Genomic DNA, 22,969 nt, shown 5'->3' on the forward strand with positions numbered 1-22,969 from the left:
TCAGCAATGTGTCACTTATTAGGTTGTGTGCTGTTGTTTACTTACAATGAAGGTTTTATCCCTAGGACATTATCATTGCCCAGATTAGCTGCCTCGTAACATCTCATCCGACCATGCCCCCTCCTGTGATAAGCAGCTCACTGGCAATATACAATGTACATAGAGAGCTGTGATGTGGGCGGGGCTAGCTTTCTCAGCTCTGCTACATTCTACATCTAAGAACTCTGTGTCACAACTGCTGCACCCAGTAAAGTAAGTGAAACATAGTTGGAATTTGGAGTCTCTTTCTCTACATTACGTTGCGCTCAGATAAGGTAGCAAAAACCTCATCTGAGAGGAAAAGGCAGCGGAGAGGGAGTAGAGTAGGAATCACTAATAGATAAAAATAAGAAAATAAGGAGAATAATTGTATACTGTATATGTTCCAGAAGATCAGCCACTTCCATCTCCTACTTCTCATAAAACTGTGCCTTGATGACGGCAGAAAATCCTTGCTTAGTCTGTCTTCAGTAGAGAGCCAGGAACATGCTGACCGCGCCGTATGGTTGCCTTGCATTGTACCCAATTATTTCACAATGGCCCTAGCGATTGTATTGCCAAAAAATTAAAATCGATGCCATGCTGTGTGTGTGTTTGGCCAGCAAACAAAGAATTAGTGTCTGTAGTCACATTGTTCAGCGTTTAGGACATTTGCCGAGAATTCCTCAGGGATTTCCCCAGAGTTTTGTTCATTAATTCCTATTAATCGTGTTCCAGGCTATCCCACTTTAGAAGACTAGTGTCTCATCTCCATTTAGTTCAGAAAATACAATCTAAACAGCGTCACGTCTCATTGCATACAGGCTGCGGTCTTATCAAGCTGTACAATGAGATAACATTAATTATATACCGGAAAACTGTTCTATGTCGTAGGATCATTTTAATGATTTCATTAGCTTAGACGCATGGTGTGCTTGTACTCTACAGAAAACCTTATTTAAGTCTTGTCCCTTCAAATATTGTGCGGAGGACATGCAACGTCTTAGCAATTAATGAGTAATTGTCTAACAGGAGGAATATATTTTGTTGCACAACTTGATGGATTCTGCAGGAGAGATGAACATTTTGCTCTGATCTATAAAGCTGTAGTCCTCGTCATGCCGGTGTCAGCTCAATCTGTCTGTACATCTGTGAAGACTTTAGCATGAGTTATTTACCGGGGTCCAGAACTCACAGACTAAACAAATGTAGAGTATGTGTGAAACAGACCCACTGGTGTCTGTGACAAGCAACAGGTATGGAAAGAACAGGGATGTGTTCGGTTGCAATTCAGTCTCAGGATAGGATAATTGTCAGCCTCCACTTTCGTGGGCCACATCCAACAAGCTACACCGCAGTGTTCAGCTATAATGACATGAATTAATGAAGATCACACATGTCAGCTACTGCCTTTCCTAGGAGACAAGCCAGTATGTCTTGCTTTTATAGAATGGACAGACCTGCATATGCCACCCACTGCTATATGGACCAATTTCTGTAAGTGTGACATCTATTTGACGTCTGCTCCTGAGTAGCAGTCAGGCTCACAAGACCTCAAACAGAAATGGGTCTAACTGTGGAGCCTTCTGAAATGGCAACTTTCTGACCAATTTTAATTATGTTCGCTTATGTTCCTGAGACTTGTCATACTGGCAGCAATCTATGAGCCAAGATCAATCAAGGATCACTAAGACAATAGCGATGTGGAACACTAGTGGCAGCAGATGTTGGTTTCCATCTACTATTTTCATATGTTAGACTGATAAGGCATTACCAGAAATGTGAATTTGACATGTAGGTGAAAGTAATTCACATCTTTATTGCTGCTTTCAACATATACATCAACATTTCCACCCACATAAGGGTCTTTCTCAAGCATTCATTGCGTTATATGACATTCATATTTAACCAACCCCCTAATCAGTTCATCAACCCATCCATCTGACATCATTTAATGGGTTATTTCTAACAGCGATAGCTAATAACTTGCTGATCAGTGAAGGTCCAACTGCTGGGACTCCCAAAGATCAAAAATGCCCCATCTCAATGGTTCGAGACTTGGCTTTCTCTGGCCATCCAGAGCCTGAAGGCACCTTAAAAATAGCCAAGCAAGCCGTCTACTTTAGGACTGTACTAATAAGCCACAACTCAGATGTGCAAGTCAAACAGACCTCACTGTCGTGATTCATCTGACCCATAATGGCTTGGTCTTCCTCAGCCCCCTAACAAGACCTAACTACAGACTCCCCCAGGTTTAAGCACACCATGTCTCACTCAACACTGATCCCTAAGTGGCTCAGAAAGATCAGTGTAGTACAGACCTGTACAAAATACCGCCCTCGAGCCGCATGCAGCCCGTCAAGCGATGTTGTGCTCCCCGCGGTGCTGTCCAGGAGACGCAGCTTCCTTCTTCCTATATTCAAATATATTCGCATCTTTCAGACGCAAATACATTTGAACACTGCGGCGCCGGACAGGGGCAGAACAGCGTCCGTCAGTCCCGGCACCGACGTGCAGCAGTGTGATGAGATCAGCACACTGGTGATGTCACTACACCGCTGCCAGGGCCACACAGGCTGAGGAGACATCAGGCTGGTAAGCGCTCCATGAAGGAGCTGAAGAAATCTGTTTTTATCTTAGATGAGGGGGCAGGGGGGAGGGCACATAAAGGGGCAATGGAGGACATTATTAGGAAACTGGCAGATTGTGAAAGGGGGTATAGTATAGCGAGGGGCAGTGGGGACAATGTGCAGAGATGTATTGTGGGGGAAATTGGGAAAGGGCAGTTTGAGGTAATATTATGGAGAGGGGCAGTGTGGTAGGTTTATTATATAGTGGGGCCGTGAGGGGGCATATTATGGAGGGAGCAGTGTGGAAGTATATAATGGAGAGGGGCAGTGTGGGGGGTATAATATGGAGAGGGGCAGTGTGTAAGTATATAATGGAGAGGGGCAGTGTGGGGGGTATATTATGGAGAGGGGCAGTGTGGGGTATATTATGGTGAGGGGCCGTGAGTGGGTATATTATGCAGAGGGGATGTGCATGAGTATATTATGGAGAGGGGCATTTTGGGGGTATATTATAGAGAGAGGCTGTGAGGGTGGACATTATGGAGAGGGGCAGTGTGGGGGGTATATTATAGAAAGGGGCAGCATGGGTGGGATATGTTCTACAGGAAGCACAATGAGGGGCATTTATTCAGGGGCACAACATAGGATATATTTATATTTATGAGGCAGTATAATGATACTTTTATTTTTGAGGGTACTGTGTTGGGAAGTGCTGCTGAAGACAGAGAAGAAGGAAATCTGCAGAGACGAGCTTTGGGCATGAAATCTCATCATGGCTTCATGACAAAATGGAGAAGAAAAGAACGACTTCAATCAGAACAGATGTCACCTATAAGGTACCTGGATGTAAATATGTGATACTGGCTGCGTCTCATTAGTACTGTTTTTCCTGTATTATGAGGAGGATTTGGTGAGTTTCTGCTCCAAAAACTCAGTTTAAGTTAGGGTGTGTTCACACTGATTTTTCTTTAGAAGGAACTCTCAAAATTATTCTCAAATACTCAAAACTTGGCTCTGGCGATATATTAATGTACTAACAGTTGTTCTGGTAATTTATTCATGTAATTACCCCTTTAAATTTTTTTATGGCCCTTGGGATTGGTTCAGTATGGCAATTTGGCCCTTGGACCAAAAAATGTTGTGCACCCCGGTGTAGTAGCTTAATAAATAAGCCTGCACTGTAGTCTGTGAACAGCAGAGAACTCCAGATTTCTGACAAGTGTTTTGAGTGATCAGTGGGGGGGTTGTCAGGAGTTGGACCCTACTGGTTTGGAGTGCATTTCAGTATTTACCATGTAATTATAAAAAAGTATAAACGTGTAGGTACTCTCTAAATCAGATAACTCCTGCTTAAATACTGAATTAGGCATTCACATTCAGATGTGAAAATGGTGATATTTATTTACTTTGAACTTGATCGTTTCCTGACTGCGTTGTATCTTACAGCTTTATGTTTGGAAACTATTGATAATGCAATTTCAATTTTGATAGGTTCACATTATGAAAAACAGTTTACTTTATCTGTTGTTTTTTCTCAACCCAATATTTTTTGCGACTTGTGCTAAGGCGACATTTCCTTAACAGAGCTCCCGAAACCTTGATCAGGGATTTCAAAATACCAAAGAAAAAAACTACAACAAGACTCATCATTGCTACACGTGGGAAGTTATTAGATGCTTGCAAAACTGTAAACATATCTGACAAAATTAAAACGCTGGACAAAAACTACAGGATGCCTTACCGGCCCATTCATCAGCTTCTTGGAGGCAGATATGGCATTAGAGCTTCCCCAAGAGTGGAAACATTTTTAGGGATTCTCTTATGAATCTCTCATAGATTTTAACATTGAGAGCAGGGCCCTCACTCCTCTTGGTATAAGTTGAATTATATGTTACTCTGTAATGTGTTTATTGACTGTAAAAGCTTCCTCTAAAATGTAAAGTGCGGCGGAATATGTTGGTGCTTTAGAAATAAAAAATATTATCATTATTATGGTAAAAAGTTTGAGAATTACATTTCTAAGATCTTTACAATTTACAGTGGTGCGAAAAAGTGTTTTCCCCTTCCTGATTTCTTATTCTTTTGCATATTTGTCACACTTAAAGGGAAATAGGAGAGCAGGGCAGGCCAGGCAGGTGCTGGTAGTGGGGGACTCAATTATTAGGGGAACATATAGGGCAATCTGTCACAAAGACAGTGATCGTCGAACAGTGTGCTGCCTACCTGGCACTCGAGTCCGGCTGATCGGGTTGACAGATTACTGGGAGGGGCTGGTGAGGACCCAGCAGTCATGGTGCACATTGGCACAAATGACAAAGTTAGAGGTAGGTGGAAGGTCCTTAAAGATGATTTCAGGGAATTAGGCTGCAAGCTGAAAGCAAGGACCTCCAAGGTGCTATTCTCTGAAATACTACCGATATCACGTGCCACGCCAGAGAGGCAACGGGAGATTAGGGAGATAAATAAGTGGCTCAAGAACTGGTGTAGGAAGGAGGGATTTGGGTTCCTGGAGAACTGGGCCGACTTCTCAGTTGGCTACAGACTCTACGCTAGGGACCGGCTGCACCTCAATGGGGAGGGTGCAGCTGTGCTGGGGGAGAAAATGGCTAGAAGGTTGGATGAGTGTTTAAACTAGGGATTGGGGGGAGGGTATTCATTTTATAGGTGGGGAAGATAGTGCAGATAGTGACCTGGGCACAAATAAAGAAATTGGGGGAGGGGTTAGAACAGTCAATAAAGTAAGAAGGAATAGAGGTACAGAGAGATACATAAAATGCATGTACACTAATGCCAGAAGCCTCACCAACAAAATGGAGGAATTAGAATTAATTTTGTTGGAAAATAATTATGACATGGTAGGGATATCTGAGACGTGGCTGGATGAGAGCCATGACTGTGCAGTTAATTTACAGGGCTATAGTCTGTTCAGAAATGACCGTACAAACAAGCGAGGGGGGTGTGTGTTTATATGTAAAATCATCCTTAAAACCAGTCTTGCGGGAGGATACAGGTGAATCTAATGAAAATGTAGAGTCCCTGTGGGTGGAGATAAGGGGAGGGGGAAAAAATAATAAATTACTGATAGGGGTTTGTTATAAGTCTCCAAAAATAATGGAAGTAGCGGAGAATATCCTCGTAAAGCAAATAGATGAAGTAGCGACTCAAGGAGAAGTCATTATTATGGGAGACTTCAACTACCCTGAAATACATTGGGGACCAGAAACATGTAGTTCAAGCAAAGCTAATAGGTTTTTGACAACTATGAGAGACAATTACCTTTCACAACTGGTTCAGGACCCAACAAGAAGATGGGCACTGCTAGACCTAATATTAACCAATAGGCCAGACCGCATATCAAATATACAAGTTGGGGGTCACTTGGGTAATAGTGATCACAAAATAATACGTTTTCATGTAACCTTTAATAGGATGTGTAGTAGAGGGGTTACAAGAAAACTAAACTTCAGGAAGGCAAATTTCCAACAGTTGAGAGATGATCTTAGTGCAATAAACTGGGACGATATCCTGAGACATAAAGCTACACAAAGCAAATGGGAGACATTTATTAACATCCTGAATAGGACCTGTGCACAATATATACCCTTTGGGAATAAACATGCTAGAAATAGGAGGAAACCACTATGGCTAAATAGAGCTGTAAGGGGCGCAATAAGTGACAAAAAGAAAGCATTTAGAGAACTAAAGCAAGTAGGTAGTGATGAGGCATTAAATAAATATAGAAAATTAAATAAATTATGTAAAAAACAAATCAAGGCAGCAAAGATTGAGGCAGAGAGAATCATTGCCAGAGAAAGTAAAAATAACCCCAAAATATTCTTTAACTACATAAATAGTAAAAAACTAAAAAATGATAGTGTTGGCCCCCTTAAAAATAGTCTGGGTGAAATGGTGGATGAGGATGAGGAAAAAGCCAATATGCTAAATGATTTTTTTTCAACCGTATTTACACAAGAAAATCGCATGACAGAAAACATAATTAGTGATAACAAAAATTCTCCATTAAATATCACTTGCTTAACCCAGCAGGAAGTACGGCGGCGTCTAAAAACCACTAAAGTTGACAAATCCCCGGGCCCGGATGGGATACACCCGCGAGTACTGCAGGAATTAAGTAACGTCATAGATAGACCATTATTTTTAATCTTTAAAGATTCCATAATAACAGGGTCTGTACCACAGGACTGGCGTATAGCAAATGTGGTGCCACTATTTAAAAAGGGGACAAAAACTGAACTTGGAAATTATAGGCCAGTAAGCTTAACCTCTACTGTGGGTAAAATCCTGGTGGGTTTCCTAAGAGATGCTATAATAGAGTATCTGAAGAAGAATAACCTCATGACCCAATATCAACATGGGTTTACGAGGGACCGTTCCTGTCAAACTAATCTGATCAGTTTTTATGAGGAGGCAAGTTCTGGACTGGACCAAGGAAATGCAGTGGATGTTGTCTATATGGACTTTTCAAAAGCTTTTGATACGGTTCCACACAAAAGGTTGATACATAAAATGAGAACAATGGGGATAGGGGAAAATATATGTAAGTGGATTAAGAACTGGCTCAGTGAAACAAAGGGTGGTTATTAATGGAACACACTCAGACTGGGTCTCAGTTAACAGTGGGGAACCACAGGGGTCAGTATTGGGCCCCCTTCTTTTTAACATATTTATTAATGACCTTGTAGGGGACATACAGAGTAATATTTCAATATTTGCAGATGACACTAAACTCTGCAGGGTAATCAATACAGAGGAGAACAATTTTATATTACAGGAGGATCTATGTAAACTAGAAGCTTGGGCTGATAAATGGCAAATGAGCTTTAATGGGGATAAATGTAAGGTAATGCACTTGGGCAGAGGAAATAAAATGTATAATTATATGCTTAATTGTAAAACACTGGGCAAAACTGTAACTGAAAAAGACCTGGGTGTATTGGTGGACGACAAGCTCACGTTTAGTGGCCAGTGTCAGGCAGCTGCTGCAAAGGCAAATAAAATAATGGGATACATTAAAAGAGGCATAGATACTCATGAGGAGAACATAATTTTACCTCTATACAAGTCATTAGTGCTACCACACTTAGAATACTGTGTACAGTTTAGGTCTCCGGTGTATAAGAAAGACATAGCTGAACTAGAGAGGGTGCAGAGAAGAGCGACCAAGGTTATTAGAGGACTGGGGGGTCTGCAATACCAAGACAGGTTATTATACTTGGGGTTATTTAGTGTGGAAAAAAGAAGGCTTAGGGGTGATCTTATTACTATGTACAAGAATATGAGGGGACAGTACAAAGACCTTTCTACTTATCTTTTTACTCTGAGGCCAGAAACGGGGACAAGGGGGCATCTTCTACGTCTGGAGGAAAGAAGGTTTAATCATAATCACAGACGGGGATTCTTTACTGTAAGAGCAGTGAGACTATGGAACTCTCTGCCGAATGATGTTGTAATGAGTGATTCACTATTAAAATTTAAGAAGGGCATGGATGCCTTTCTTGAAAAGTATAATATTACAGGTTATATATACTAGATTCCTTGATAGGGCATTGATCCAGGGAGCTAGTCTGATTGTCGTATGGAGTCGGGAAGGAATTTTTTTCCCCAATGTGGAGCTTAGTGTTTGACACATGTTTTTTTTTGCCTTCCTCTGGATCAACATGTTAGGCTATGGGTTGAACTAGATGGACTTAGTCTTCCTTCAACCTTAAAAACTATGTTACTATGTTACTATGTAAATGTTTCAGATAACAAAACAAATGTAAATATTAGACAAAGATAACACATGTACGCACAAAATACAGTTTTTAAATTAATTAAGGTTATTGTTATTAAGGGAAAAAGAAATCCAAACCTACAGGGCCCTGTGTGAAAAAGTGATTGCACCCTAAATCTAATAACTGGTTGGGCCACCCTTAGCTGCAACAACTGCAATCAAGCGATTGAGATAACTGGCAATGAGTCTTTTACAACGCTCTGGAGGAATTTTGGCCCACTCATCTTTGTAAAATTGTTGTAATTCAGCCATATTGGAGGGTTTCTGAGCATGAACCGCCTTTTTAAAGGTCATGCCACAGCATCTCAATAGGATTACGATCAGGACTTTGATTAGGCCTCTCCAAAGTCTTAATATTGTTTTTATTAAACCATTCAAAGGTAGAATTGCTGGTGTGTTTTGAATCATTGTCCTGCTGCATAACCCAAGTGTGCTTCAGCTTGAGGTCATAAACAGATGGCCGGACATTCTCCTTCAGAATTTTTTGGTGGATAGCAGAATTCATGGTTCCATGAATTCAATTTACCAAAGCAAGTCTTCCAGGTCCTGAAGCAGCAAAACAGCCCAGACCATCACACTACCACCACCATATTTTACTGTTGGTGTGATGTTCCTTTTCTGAAATGCTGTGTTACTTCTACGCCAGATTTAATGGAGCATATGCTTTCCAAAAAGTTCAACTTTTGTCTCGTCAGTCCAAAGAGTATTCTTCCAAAAGTCTTGGCTTTTCTGGCAAAACTTGTCTTCTTTTTGCTCAGCAGTGGTTTTTGTCTTGGAACTCTCCCATGCTTGCCATTTTTGCTCATTTTCTTTCTTATGGTGGAGTCATGAACACTGACCTTAACTGATGCAAATGAGGCCTGCAGTACTTTGGATGTTGTTGTGGGGTCATTTTTGACCTCTTGGATGAGCAGTCGCTGCGGTTTTGGAGTAATTTTGGTCGGCTGGCCACTTTTGGCAAGGTTCACCACTGTTCCATGTTTTCACCATTTGTAGATAATGGCTCTTACTGTGGTTCGCTGGAGTCCCAAAGCTTTAGAAATGGCATTATAACCTTTTCCAGACTGATAGATCTTAACTACTTTGTTTCTGATTTGTTCCTGAATTTCTTTGGATTGCAGCATGATGTCTAGCTTTTGAGGATCTTTTGGTCTACTTCACTTTGTCAGGCATGTCTTATTTAAGTGATTTCTTGATTGAGAACAGGTGTAGCAGTAATCAGGCCTGTGTGTGGCTAGGGAAATTAAACTATTCCCAAAGATGTGATAAACCACAATTCATTTAGGTTTTAGGGGAGAGGGCAATCACTTTTTCACACAGGGTCCTGTAGGTTTGGATTTCTTTTTCCCTTAATAATAAAGACCTTCATTTAAAAACTGCATTTTGTGTTTACTTGTGTTATCTTTGTCCAATATTTCAATTTGTTTTGTGATCTGAAACATTTAAGTGTGACAAACATGCAAAAGAATAAGAAATCAGGAAGGGGGCAAACACTTTTTCACACCACTGTATCTGTTGACTGTTTATGCTACAATGTTAATGATATAGCACTAATCTCCAGGATTGTGCTTGGCAATACAAGGCTAGGGGTTGGTAACTAGTACAGAAATCATGATTGTTGTAAGATTCTTCACAGGCTACATGTACCATTTATTGGCCCTCTAGCAGATAATGTCACTCCAAATCCCACACTGTTGCTTCATTCAAATGCTGGACAGAAGTCCCCTGTTCTGGTGATCAGTGGATTGCTCAGTGGTTAGACTCCCACTGATTTAAAAGTTATCAACTATTCTGGGTATAGATAAAAGCTTCATATACCAGACTACCCTTTTAATTAATTTGTTTCATCTTGATATTCAAAGGCAAACTACTCCCCAGCCTCCCGGATTCCTGCTCGCTTGGGCGATACGCTCCTGAGTGATTGAAAGTTCAGGCAAAGGCATGGTTGCCTCACTCCCACCCAGTTTCAGAGCAGCACTTACAGGCTCTATAGAATAGAGGAAACTGGAAACCACTGATAAAATGCAGAGGCAGTCGGTAACCTAGGCAATGAGCAGTAAACAACAAAATTAAAAATCTCAAATTTCTAGAGAACACAGAGAATTTTCAATAACAAGTAAATTGCAACGTTGCTTGTTATTTACAAAGACTTTATAATTTTAACAATTAATAACGATGAGAATAACCCTTTAAATATTAAAATAATGTTAGCTTTATTCATACAAACTAATGGTGGGAATTATAAGCAGAGATGTATCTCTACTCTAGGGGAGCAAAAGAAACAGCTAAGCCCAGAACCAAGACTACTGAGAAGACTACAAGGCGCCTCTGCCACAAGAGAAGACACCATTATTAAAAACAGCAAATTGAAGGTAGGGGCCATGGTACAATTTTTTGTATAGGGGTCATGAAGCTTCAAAGAACTTGTCCCATTTTGTAAATCTTTTCCCATTGGCTCAGTTACCCTTAAAGAAACATTAAAGAAACAAACTGAGCTTTACCCTCTACACTTTCAGAGCTGTGTGTTCACTTCTGCCCAGATCTCTGTTGTTTGGCTGCAGTTGTGATGTTAAATCAGCACTGCAGCCAATCACTGAGCTCAGTGGTTTGTGTCATCTACAGAGTTCAGTGATTGACTGCAGCACTGGCGGACACAGACAGCAAAGGGCCCCTGTGCAAGAACAGTATATGGAGCGTTTGCAGTCCAATAGCTCATCACAATGCACAACTTCACCTGCTTGGGAAGTGGTATTGACCCCCTTAACTCTTGGGCCCCTGTATGGCAGCACAGGTTGCACCAATGATATGTCTGCCCCTGGATGGCAGCACTGTGATGTCACTGCTGCAGCCAAGCAACACAGACTGTGACATTAGATGAGACACACATAGAGTCCTGCTCATCATTATTGGCACCCATGAAGTTTAAGTACATAATGTGGAATATCTCCTGAAAAAAATGAATCAAGTGAAACAGTTTTTTTGTATAGAGCACTCGTATTAAATACAAAAGAGCCACTCATAAACAATAATCTAAAACCAAAAACAATGGGAGGGAAAAATAGAAAAACCTAAAGCTTGCTGTGTCACTGGTATTGGAGCCCTTTACATTAATTTAGTATGGAAACACATTTTGACTCACCTGTGGTAAATCACAAAAGAGATTCACCTGTGATTAATTGTCAGTGCCCACATGACATGAATTAGCCAATGAGAGATGACTTCTGTTTTTTAAAAAGCCTCATGGTAGGCCCTGTTCCTTTGTCACAATGCTGAAGACAAAGGAGCTGTCTGAGGACATCAGAACTGCTATTATTAGCAAACACAAGACTCCCAAAAGGAATAAGGCCATCTCCAAAGACCTTGATATCCCAGTTTCAACAGTGCACAATGTTATTAAGTAGTTTGCCAAGCATATAACTGTCAAGAACCTCCATGGACGTGGGGGAAAGAAGAAAATTGACAAGAGATGTCTTTGGAGGTTGGTGCGAATGGTGGAAAAAACACCACGTAAAACATCCAAAGACCTGAAGGCCAACCTGTAACAGTCTGGGGTCATGGTTTCAACAAGTACCATATGCTGCACACTAAACCAAGCAGAGCTTTATGGGCGAAGGCCAAGGAAGAAACCATTGCTAAAGAGATTTAGCGTTGACTGAGCACTCCACCCCCACCCCCATGCCGCAGGTGGTTTTAAATGCATCAAGATCTGTCTTTCCCACACATAAGCAGACGGAGGTCTCTTAGAGAGGTATTCACATTGGTAGGTCCTGACATCGAGAAACGCCTTACCGCGGCTGTCAGGTACACATGAATTGGCCAATTTATGCGCTAAGATTTCTCATTTATTTACAGCAGTAATGCTATTCATTTTCCATACTTCACATTTCATGCGCTAAAAAAATTTTCAAAAAATTTTTCATTTATTTCTATTTTTACAGCAGTTATGCTATTCATATTTCATATTTCACATCTATATACTCAGTGTTACAGTGTGCTACTTTATTTGTTCATTATATATGGAGGTAGCTGCTCTTAGTAAGCACCTGTTCACACCTAGTTTTTGTAGTGGAAGTGCCGTCATTTTCTTTGTTACTAGATTTAGCGTTGACTGAGCACTCCACCCCCACCCCCATGCCGCAGGTGGTTTTAAATGCATCAGGATCTGTCTTTCCCACACATAAGCAGACGGAGGTCTCTTGGAGAGGTATTCACATTGGTAGGTCCTGACATCGAGAAACGCCTTACCGCGGCTGTCAGGTACACATGAATTGGCCAATTTATGCGCTAAGATTTCTCATTTATTTACAGCAGTAATGCTATTCATTTTCCATACTTCACATTTCATGCGCTAAAAAAATTTTCAAAAAATTTTTCATTTATTTCTATTTTTTACAGCAGTTATGCTATTCATATTTCATATTTCACATCTATATACTCAGTGTTACAGTGTGCTACTTTATTTGTTCATTATATATGGAGGTAGCTGCTCTTAGTAAGCACCTGTTCACACCTAGTTTTTGTAGTGGAAGTGCCGTCATTTTCTTTGTTACTAGATTTAGCGTTGACTGAGCACTCCACCCCCACCCCCATGCCGCAGGTGGTTTTAAATGCATCAGGATCTGTCTTTCCCACACATAAGCAGACGGAGGTCTCTTGGAGAGGTATTCACATTGGTAGGTCCTGACATCGAGAAACGCCTTACCGCGGCTGTCAGGTACACATGAATTGGCCAATTTATGCGCTAAGATTTCTCATTTATTTACAGCAGTAATGCTATTCATTTTCCATACTTCACATTTCATGCGCTAAAAAAATTTTAAAAAAATTTTTCATTTATTTCTATTTTTTACAGCAGTTATGCTATTCATATTTCATATTTCACATCTATATACTCAGTGTTACAGTGTGCTACTTTATTTGTTCATGCCCTTGGATGGCAGCACTGTGATGCCACTGCTGCAGCCAAGCAACACAGACTGTGACATTAGATGAGACGCACATAGAGTCCTGCTCATCATTATTGGCACCCATGAAGTTTAAGTACGTAATGTGGAATATCTCCTGAAAAAAATGAATCAAGTGAAACAGTTTTTTTTGTATAGAGCACTCGTATTAAATACAAAAGAGCCACTCATAAACAATAATCTAAAACCAAAAACAATGGGAGGGAAAAATAGAAAAGCCTAAAGCTTGCTGTGTCACTGGTATTGGAGCCCTTTACATTAATTTAGTATGGAAACACATTTTGACTCGCCTGTGGTAAATCACAAAAGAGATTCACCTGTGATTAATTGTCAATGCCCACATGACATGAATTAGCCAATGAGAGATGACTTCTGTTTTTTAAAAAGCCTCATGGTAGGCCCTGTTCCTTTGTCACAATGCTGAAGACAAAGGAGCTGTCTGAAGACATCAGAACTGCTATTATTAGCAAACACAAGACTTCCAAAGGGTATAAGGCCATGTCCAAAGACCTTGATATCCCAGTTTCAACAGTGCACAATGTTATTAAGTAGTTTGCCAAGCATATAACTGTCAAGAACCTCCATGGACGTGGGGGAAAGAAGAAAATTGACAAGAGATGTCTTTGGAGGTTGGTGCGAATGGTGGAAAAAACACCAAGTAAAACATCCAAAGACCTGAAGGCCAACCTGTAACAGTCTGGGGTCATGGTTTCAACAAGTACCATATGCTGCACACTAAACCAAGCAGAGCTTTATGGGCGAAGGCCAAGGAAGAAACCATTGCTAAAGAAAAGACATAAAAAGGAATGACTGATCTTTGCCAAAGAGTACCTTGACAAACCACAATCCTTCTGGGAAAAGGAATTGTGGACAGATGGAACAAAAATAGAGCTTTTTGGCAATGCAAAGCAACAGTTTGTTTACAGATGGCGCAATGAAGCTTAAAAGGAAAAGAACACCTTACCAACAGTTAAGCATGGTGGAGGATCCATAATGCTGTAAGGTTGCTTTGATGCATCGCGTAATGAAGGCCTTGACCGTATCACAGGAATCATGAATTCAGAGAGTTATCAAGAGATTTTAGAGCAAAATATCCTTCCCAGTGTAAGAAAACTTGGTTTGAGTCGAAAATCATGGGTCCACCAGCAAGACAATGACCCAAAGCACACATCCAAAAGTACACAGGAATGGTTGAAAAAGAAAAAATGGACTGTTTTAAAATGACCAGCAATCCCATGGAAAATCTTTGGAGTGAGCTGAAATTTGCCAATGGGAAAAATATCCCTGCAAACATTCAAGAGCTAGAACAAACTGCAAAGGAAGAGTGGGAGAAAATTCCAGCTGAAAAGTGCAAGAAGCTTATAGATGGCTACAAGAAATGTTTGGAGGCTGTCAGCAATGCTAAAGGGTGTGTGACCAAGTATTAATTAGGGGTGCCATTATTGCTGCATGTTGTTTATTATGTTTCTTCTTTGAAATTGCAACATGGAAGTTGAAAAACAATATTTTATTGTTGTATTACTTTGGACCATTAATTAAAAAATCCTGAGGACATAACTTTGGTACATTTCCATTTATTTCCGAAGATTATACAGTCTATGAAAAAAAATGAAGGGGTGCCAATAATGGTGACCAGCACTGTAGCTCTGGATTCAGGAAGTGTATATAATTCTTAGTTTGCTTTTTTAAAAGTATCTGAGCCTACGCAGAAAAGTTTTTTTTTAAAGAAGAAAACCCTTTTAAATATCTTATTATAGCTAATTATTTTCTACCTAATTATTTTTCTATTCACTCACTCAGAATGAATTACCATTCCCTGTTTTTTTCTTGTCCATTTGCCATGTTGCATAGCATTGTATGTACTAGCTGCTCTCAGAAAACAAATACATACAGTAGAAAAGAATGTTATTATTTGTTCTTAAGACACGGCTTTTACCAGTCAAACGCTACTCATCTTCTACCATTGCTTTGGCAGAAACAATGAGAATTTCTGGCTTTAATAAAGCTCACGATATTGAATAATCCGCAGTAAACTAGGTGGATTTAATTAACATGTCTAATTTTGCCATCTGTCCTCCCCTACTAATTATGGCTGCAAAGACTTAATTTTTTTTACAATCATATCAGTTAGAGGATTGCGGCTGTGATGTGCTAAATGAACAGAGCCTGCGAGCAGGGGGAAGCTTACAAGCTCACAGTACTTGTTGCAAACAATAGGAACGTCATTTTTAATAAGTATCTTTTCTCTAATCTTCACTGCTTTGCCCAGACACAACCTAAAAACTGGATTTTGTTAAGGATATGATCTTATTTTCACTCTAGGGATGAAGTAAGAAGCTGGAATGGAGCAAGGTTCAATATCAGATGCCTTCTTGCTAAGGTTTAAAGGTCACATTGCAAGCTGCCAGTCATTCATCCTGCAGCCTAAGCAGACAAGGAACTGTGTCTTCAGTAGGCATGTTACACTACAGTGTTATGGCTTATATAACCCATGCCCCGAAACCTTCACATGGTTTGCTGCCAAGCTCGAATCTAAACCTAATTGGCAGTTATATAGAATGGCGATTGGTGGGAATATAGTATCGTAATGTCCAAATCTGACGATTTACTTTCTGGTGAACAGATTTGTAAACCCCATCCCTTCCCGTACATCTCTGGAGAACCCACACGCTGGAGAACTACAAAGGATAACAGCCTACGGCATATGTACAATTCTCTAGGCACAAGACTAGAAATGGAAATTGCTCATAAGCTGTATACATATTATCTGTCAGAGATTTAGGCATTGTATGCAATGCAGAACGCAGACATGAATACAAACGTAGAATCAACAGCTCGGCTGTGAGACACGGCACAAATTGCATACAGAGAAATGTGACATTTGATGCATGCTTATAAATATATATCACTGTGTAACTAAGCTACAAATATAGTGATCAAAACAATGGTAATTCAGAATAACGATATAGCATAGAGCATCTGTATTACAAAGAACAGATGGTAACTTAATAAATATGTACGTTAAGTACAATATACATTGTGTGCTCAATTCATGCACAACACAGATGCTATTATTTGAGGTTTCAGCCGTGAAAAAGTGTATACTTTTCCATGATAATATGAGTTGGTATTTGACAAGAGCTAAAGCTCAAGATAATGGACTGTCACTTTAAGAAGACACAATGCTGTCTGAATGTCCTGAGAGATTAAAGCATAACCATCCTTTTAATTTTTATTTAATAAATCAATAGTGCACATGAAAATAAGAAAGTTTGTAATATACACTGCTCAAAAAAATAATGGGAACACTTAAACAACAGAATATAACTCCAAGTAAATCAAACTTCTGTGAAATCAAACTGTCCACTTAGGAAGCAACACTGATTGACAATCAATTTCACATGCTGTTGTGCAAATGGAATAGACAATAGATGGAAATTATTGGCAATTATCAAGACACCCTCAATAAAGGAGTGGTTCTGCAGGTGGGGACCACAGACCACATCTCAGTACCAATGCTTTCTGGCTGATGTTTTGGTCACTTTTGAATGTTGGTTGTGCTTTCACACTCGTGGTAGCATGAGACGGACTCTACAACCCACAGAAGTTGCTCAGGTAGTGCAGCTCATCCAGGATGGCACATCAATGCAAGCTGTGGCAAGAAGGTTTGCGGTGTCTGTCAGCGTAGTGTCCAGAGGCTGGAGGCGCTACCAGGAGACAGGCCAGTACACCAGGAGACGTGGAGGGGGCCGTAGGAGGGCAACAACCCAGCAGTAGGACCGCTACCTCCACCTTTGTGCAAGGAGGAACAGGAGGAGCACTGCCAGAGCCCTGCAAAATGAGCTCCAGCAGGCCACAAATGTGCATGTGTCTGCACAAACGGTTAGAAACCGACTCCATGAGGTTGGTATGAGGGCTTGACGTCCACAGATGGGGGTTGTGCTCACAGCCCAACACCTTGCAGGATGCTTGGCATTTGCCACAAAACACCAGAATTGGCAAAGTTGCCACTGACGTCCTGTGCTCTTCACAGATGAAAGCAGGTTCACACTGAGCACATGTGACAAACGTGACAGAGTCTGGAGACACCGTGGAGAGCGATCTGCTGCCTGCAACATCCTTCAGCATGACCGGTTTGGCAGTGGGTCAGTAATGGTGTGGGGTGGCATTTCTTTGGAGGGCCGCACAGCCCTCCATGTGCTCGCCAGAGGTAGCCTGACTGCCATTAGGTACTGAGATCCTCAGACACCTTGTGAGACCATATGCTGGTGCGGTGGGCCCTGGGTTCCTCCTAATGCAGGACAATGCCAGACCTCATGTGGCTGGAGTGTGTCAGCAGTTCCTGCAAGATGAAGGCATTGAAGCTATGGACTGGCCAGCCCGTTCCTCCAGACCTGAATCCGATTAAGCACATCTGGGACATCATGTCTCGCTCCATTCACAACGTCACGTTGCACCACAGACTGCCCAGGAGTTGGCGGATGCTTTAGTTCGGGTCTGGGAGGAGATCCTACAGGAGACCATCCGCAACCTCATCAGGAGCATGCCCAGGCATTGAATGGAGGTCATACAGGCACGTGGAGGCCACACACAATACTAAGCCTCATTTTGACTTGTTTTAAGGACATTACATCAAAGTTGGATCAGCCTGTAGTGTGTTTTTCCACTTTAATTTTGGGGGTGACACCAATTCCAGGCCTTCATTGGTTAATAAATTTGATTTCCATTGTTGATTTTTGTGTGATTTTGTTGTCAGCACATTCAACTTTGTACAGAACAAAGTATTCAATGAGAATATTTCATTCATTCAGATCTAGGTTGTGTTATTTGAGTGTTCCCTTTATTTTTTTGAGCAGTGTATCTTATCAGAGAAATCTGCTTCTCTCTCTTCCTGTACCGATCCCTCAATCTCAATTCATTGGTAAAAGTTGTATTTAGTGAAGGCAGACTTTCCAAGTACAGAGATAAGAGATGACAATTGGTTCTCATAAAGTTCTATGGAGAGAGAGGGAGGGGTTAGGAGGAGGAGGGAGGAGCTAGAGGCAGATACAGGTATTCTATTGCAAGTTCCACAGAACTTTATAATCACCAACTTCCATTTCTTATTTCAGCAACAGGAAAGTCTGAATTCACTGAAGACAGATTTTAACTGCAAATTGAGGATTTTGAAAAAGAAAGATCAGCCCAGGAGAAGAATGAAGCAGATTTCTCCAATAAGATATATTAATAAGTTTCTAATTTTCATGTGTACTATCGATTTATAAATGAAAAATTGAAACAACATTGACTCCTTAAAGCGATGTTAATCTTTTTTTAATCTTTGCTCTGAAAAATATATGAAAACAAGTTCATGTTAAACTGGAAGGGCAATTTTGCAACTTGTAAAGTTAAAAAAAAAAGTTATAATCAACTTTCTGCACAATATTTACCAGGAAAAGTGAACAATTCTATACAATATAAAGTGAATATGATTTCAGTAATGAAGAGTTCAGGTCCTGAATATTTAAAATGTAAATTCAAAAATGGTAATTTTTACGACATAATTTGAGAACCAAATGCTAGTAGTATATTTCCTATCGTCCTTTCAGCAGACCAGCTGAAAACTATAAAAGTTTGTACTTGGCAATGCCACGCCATACTTGCTCTTACTGCTGAGCCAAGTGAAACACTCCAAATGGATGTTGATACCCCTTGATGGGAATTCACTTGCTACTCCCATGCCATCTTGTTTGTAAACAAGTGTGATTTGGAACTGTAAGTGTGAATTGAAACACAGCACATTCACTACGAAAATGTCATTCATTTGAATGGGGGCTTGCAGAAATCTATGTGCTTGCCACCAAAACAATCATATTCAGAAGAATAAAGCTAAATTCCAGTTGCTAAAATTTCTGCAAAAAATTAGTCTCTTGTGAATATAGCTTAAGAGTTGGTGGAGGGTGCTGGGTGCTCAGCATGTGATGTGTACAAGGGCCAACATATCATGGGTAACATGTGTGGCCGCCCAGGGGACCAAGAGATAAGGGGGCCCAACACCACCTCCAAAGCAGGTGGAATTGTGTATTATGATGAACTATTGGACTACAAGGGGCCCATATATTGCTCTTGCACAGGGGCCCTTTTCTGTCTGTGTCCGCCAGGGGATGTGTACATGGTATGGTTGGACCCATTTTTACATTATTAGGATTCAGTAAAGAGCCAAATTCTATGCATCACGTTGACTAATTTACCTTACCCTCTGATCGCAAGCAAGTGTATGCAAACACTTTTCCGGAGAATGTCCAGGCAAATTAGGCATTAAAAAAAATGGAAATAGCAGAGATGTATTTAACCCTTCCTTGCTCAGTAAATATTTTGATGTACCACCATAGATGTTCTTTGTTATTTATTCACACAAAAACACAACACCTTTCAAATAAATATTTACTTTAAAGTGATATAAAATCAATCATTTAGTACATAATCTACTTAGAAAATGTGAGTGAAAGGGAGAATTTTGATTTACAAATCAAACTGTATATTACAATGTATTTATTACAAATCAAACCTTCAGCTCTGTTTTATGAATCGTATTGTAGGGGTGTGACAAGTGTGCTTAGTGTCACAGTAAGAAGCCAATTGTCTTCCTTTGAATCACTGGCTTTGTTATAAGTGAATGAAGATTATCCTGCTTTGTGACTTTGATATCATCTAGCTACATACAGAACTCTAGAAGTCCAGAGTGCTCCATAGAAAATCAGCTGTTGTTGCAAGAACAAAAAAAAAACATCATTTCAACACTGCCTCCAACTGTCAAATCTTTTCCACTGCATTCTAAGCCTGTTAGACCTCGCTACATTGCCAAATATGTGTTTTCTGTGAGCCCAAAATATCAAACAAAACATCAATATATTTTCAACGTGATGCAAAATTGCAAGGAAAATTATGAGCTCTCCTAACACATCGCTCTCTGTACAATTCACAGCTTCTTTTGCATTTTAATTTGTTTTCCCTCTGGCTGCGTTTCATTTAAAGCTGAGGTTGTACGCATGAATAAATCACTAAGATTTGTCATTTCTTTGTTCAACTATTTCTGCGGGCAATCATATCCCATTCATTTGACTTAATCGGGGACCAAACAAATGTGTCCAACCTAGAACACTATTAATCTGTAAGAAGTTAAATGGCTGGAGACCCAACTGTGCCATCTACAAGACAATTTACATGCAACCTTCAGAAAATAGCCACTTAGTATATTGTTCTGTTCTCCATCTTCACAATGATTTGTATAGACACAGAACATAACGTATTTGGAAATCTTAGCTAGATAAACTAAGCAAAGTCATATTTTCATGTGATTTCCATAGGGTTCAGCTTCCTGGGGAGTTGTGTGCGTTCAGGATATCTCAGGATAAGTTGATCATTTCCTTATGCAATCAGTTTCATTAACATGAGCAGCGATATGAAGCATTTGTGCATTTGTTCTAAAGGTTTGGGGTTACTCATTTGTTGGAATAAATCAGCTTTCCTAATTCATGTCTCTAGTGTGCAGCCAATGTGCCCACATCAGGCAGGCATTGCTATCAACACTATGGGAATGAGAGCATACTCCTCTGTCCATGGTGCTGAATTTACAGCTTAGAAGCAAAACCCAAGAGCATGAGAAAAGGATTACTTGGGAGATGAAATTGAACAATACCAGGATACTTATCTACAGAATGTGCACTCTTCTTCCTTGACACACATGCAATAGAGATCACAAGCTATCTGTTTGATCTAGTTCCTATTACATTATCCACATTAATCACATTTCCCAGTTAGGCATTTATCATTGCTTCAATAATTACATTGTAAAAATCTGCTAACCAGCTGGATATTGAGGGGTCCCTGGAGTAGTCTGGGCTTAGAAGTAGAATACTTTAACAGGCTGTGTGCACTGATGTACTTTTCAAAGTAGCTAAAATTGTTGGCAGTCAGCCAGCCCTAGGGCAAAAGGACAGGGTGGAAGGCTAGACATATGAGATACATTAAATCAAGAATGTGTTAATGCTAAGAACCAGCTGTGAGGTTGCAATGTAATGCAATAATTATCGTTTGATTATTAAATATCAAATAACTATGTATCAAGCCTAATCTCCCCTTCCCTCCTCCCAGAGATCTAACACAAGGGAATCAAAATTTATGTGTAGCAGTGACATTATCTAGCACTTCAGATTCAATCATTCTTACTAGCACACTGTTTATCCCTGGATCAGAATTATAAATGAGTGTTTTGCCTATTTCTTGCATTCAGACATGCTTCTAGAAGCCTCTAGTTTTGGGAAAACGCTGCATGTAATGACAGAATGGGTTAAAACATGTCATGCCTCTCATGTTAAATATTGTATGCACTACATGGGATTGAGTTTCTCCTAAAGACCAAAGAGGAGAAAAAAAATGTTCACTCCAGTTTACTACAATGAGATGTGATGACAAAAAAATGGGTATCACAATGGAACATGTAGTATTCACTAAAAAGGCAACTGAAAGGCTCAGCAAGCAGGTCACAAGTGCTAATAATCTGTAGCCCAGCTGTAAGGAAACTTCAGATAAATGGGCATTAGCAGGTCTTACCATTGAGCATTGGCAAGCTTAAACAAAGACCAGACTCCCTACAGGTTGGAAGCACAAAAGTACTCCATAAGCTTGCATGATACATAGCAAAGCACAGCAAGGTCCACATGGCGATCTATAGCTGCAAGAATAGAAGGGATTATTGGGATCATGCATTGTCTGTAGGATTACTTACGGGTTCCGTCGAATCTAGTAGCAATAGTATCCAAGAAAGTGTTTTGTGGGGCCAGCAAGCCTTTCATTACAGGCATCTTCCCAGCAGCTAATCCATGCACGCCTGGCTGCACAGTGTGGATGGAAGATGGGTGGACAAAGGAGCAGCAGAGAGGTGAGAAGTCAGAAATTGGTCCAGATCAGCCCCCACAGCCTGATCTCCTCTGACAAAAAGACATCCACTTGTCAAGCATGGCTCTTCCTTGACAATGTCATTATTTGCAAAGCTGAGGAAAGGGAGAGGAAGTGGCAAAAGTTGAGTCCAAGTCTGGTCTACTGTGAGCAATGCAGGTCAATACAACAGGTCTTCTTCTAGGAGATGCTGCTGCATTTCAGGAGGCTCTCCAGTGCTGTGGTGCTGATTCTGGCTGTGGATGAAAGAGCTCCCATTCCCTTGTGTGCGCTCATTCTCTCCTTTTCTTCTTCTCTGGCAGATGTAGGATCACGTGGGTTTCCAGCAGGAGGAGGAAGAGGAGGAGGAGGTTGGGAGTGAGATGAAGAGGCAGCTCCCAGGTAACAGCCTGTCTGAAAGCTGGATACATGGGCAGGGCAGGAGCTGATGCACCTAGATCACTTGGAATCAGCACAGTCATGTTCTGCCTTGTGCAAGTGTGAGCATAACACCGTACCAGCATATGTTATATCCTGACAATACTGATGTAAAGTGAAGTGATAATGTTACACACAGAGGATCTTAGATAAAACATATAGATATACAGATGCAACAGATGCAAGTGGCCTGCACTATTCCCATATAATAAAAAAGAACAGTATTTTAAAAATAATTTGTAATATTTCTAAACACTGGAAGAGATTTA

General features: G+C 40.5%; 1 protein-coding gene across 1 annotated transcript in view; it reads right to left on the reverse strand.

Annotated features, from left to right (window-relative positions):
- The window catches only part of LOC141161570 (voltage-gated delayed rectifier potassium channel KCNH8-like), a 754,200-nt gene extending 731,588 nt beyond the window's left edge, over window positions 1-22,612 (reverse strand). Inside the window, exon 1 of the mRNA XM_073646536.1 lies at window positions 22,114-22,612. Within this exon, the coding sequence (XP_073502637.1) occupies window positions 22,114-22,189 (76 nt within the window). The 5' untranslated portion in view covers window positions 22,190-22,612. The remainder of the gene's footprint in view (window positions 1-22,113) is intronic.
- Between the last annotated feature and the right edge of the window lie 357 nt (window positions 22,613-22,969).

Source organism: Phyllobates terribilis, unplaced genomic scaffold (assembly GCF_046119375.1).
Source record: "Phyllobates terribilis strain yellow unplaced genomic scaffold, ASM4611937v1 Scaffold_9__5_contigs__length_417890890, whole genome shotgun sequence".
NCBI classification, from domain to species: Eukaryota; Metazoa; Chordata; class Amphibia; order Anura; family Dendrobatidae; genus Phyllobates; species Phyllobates terribilis.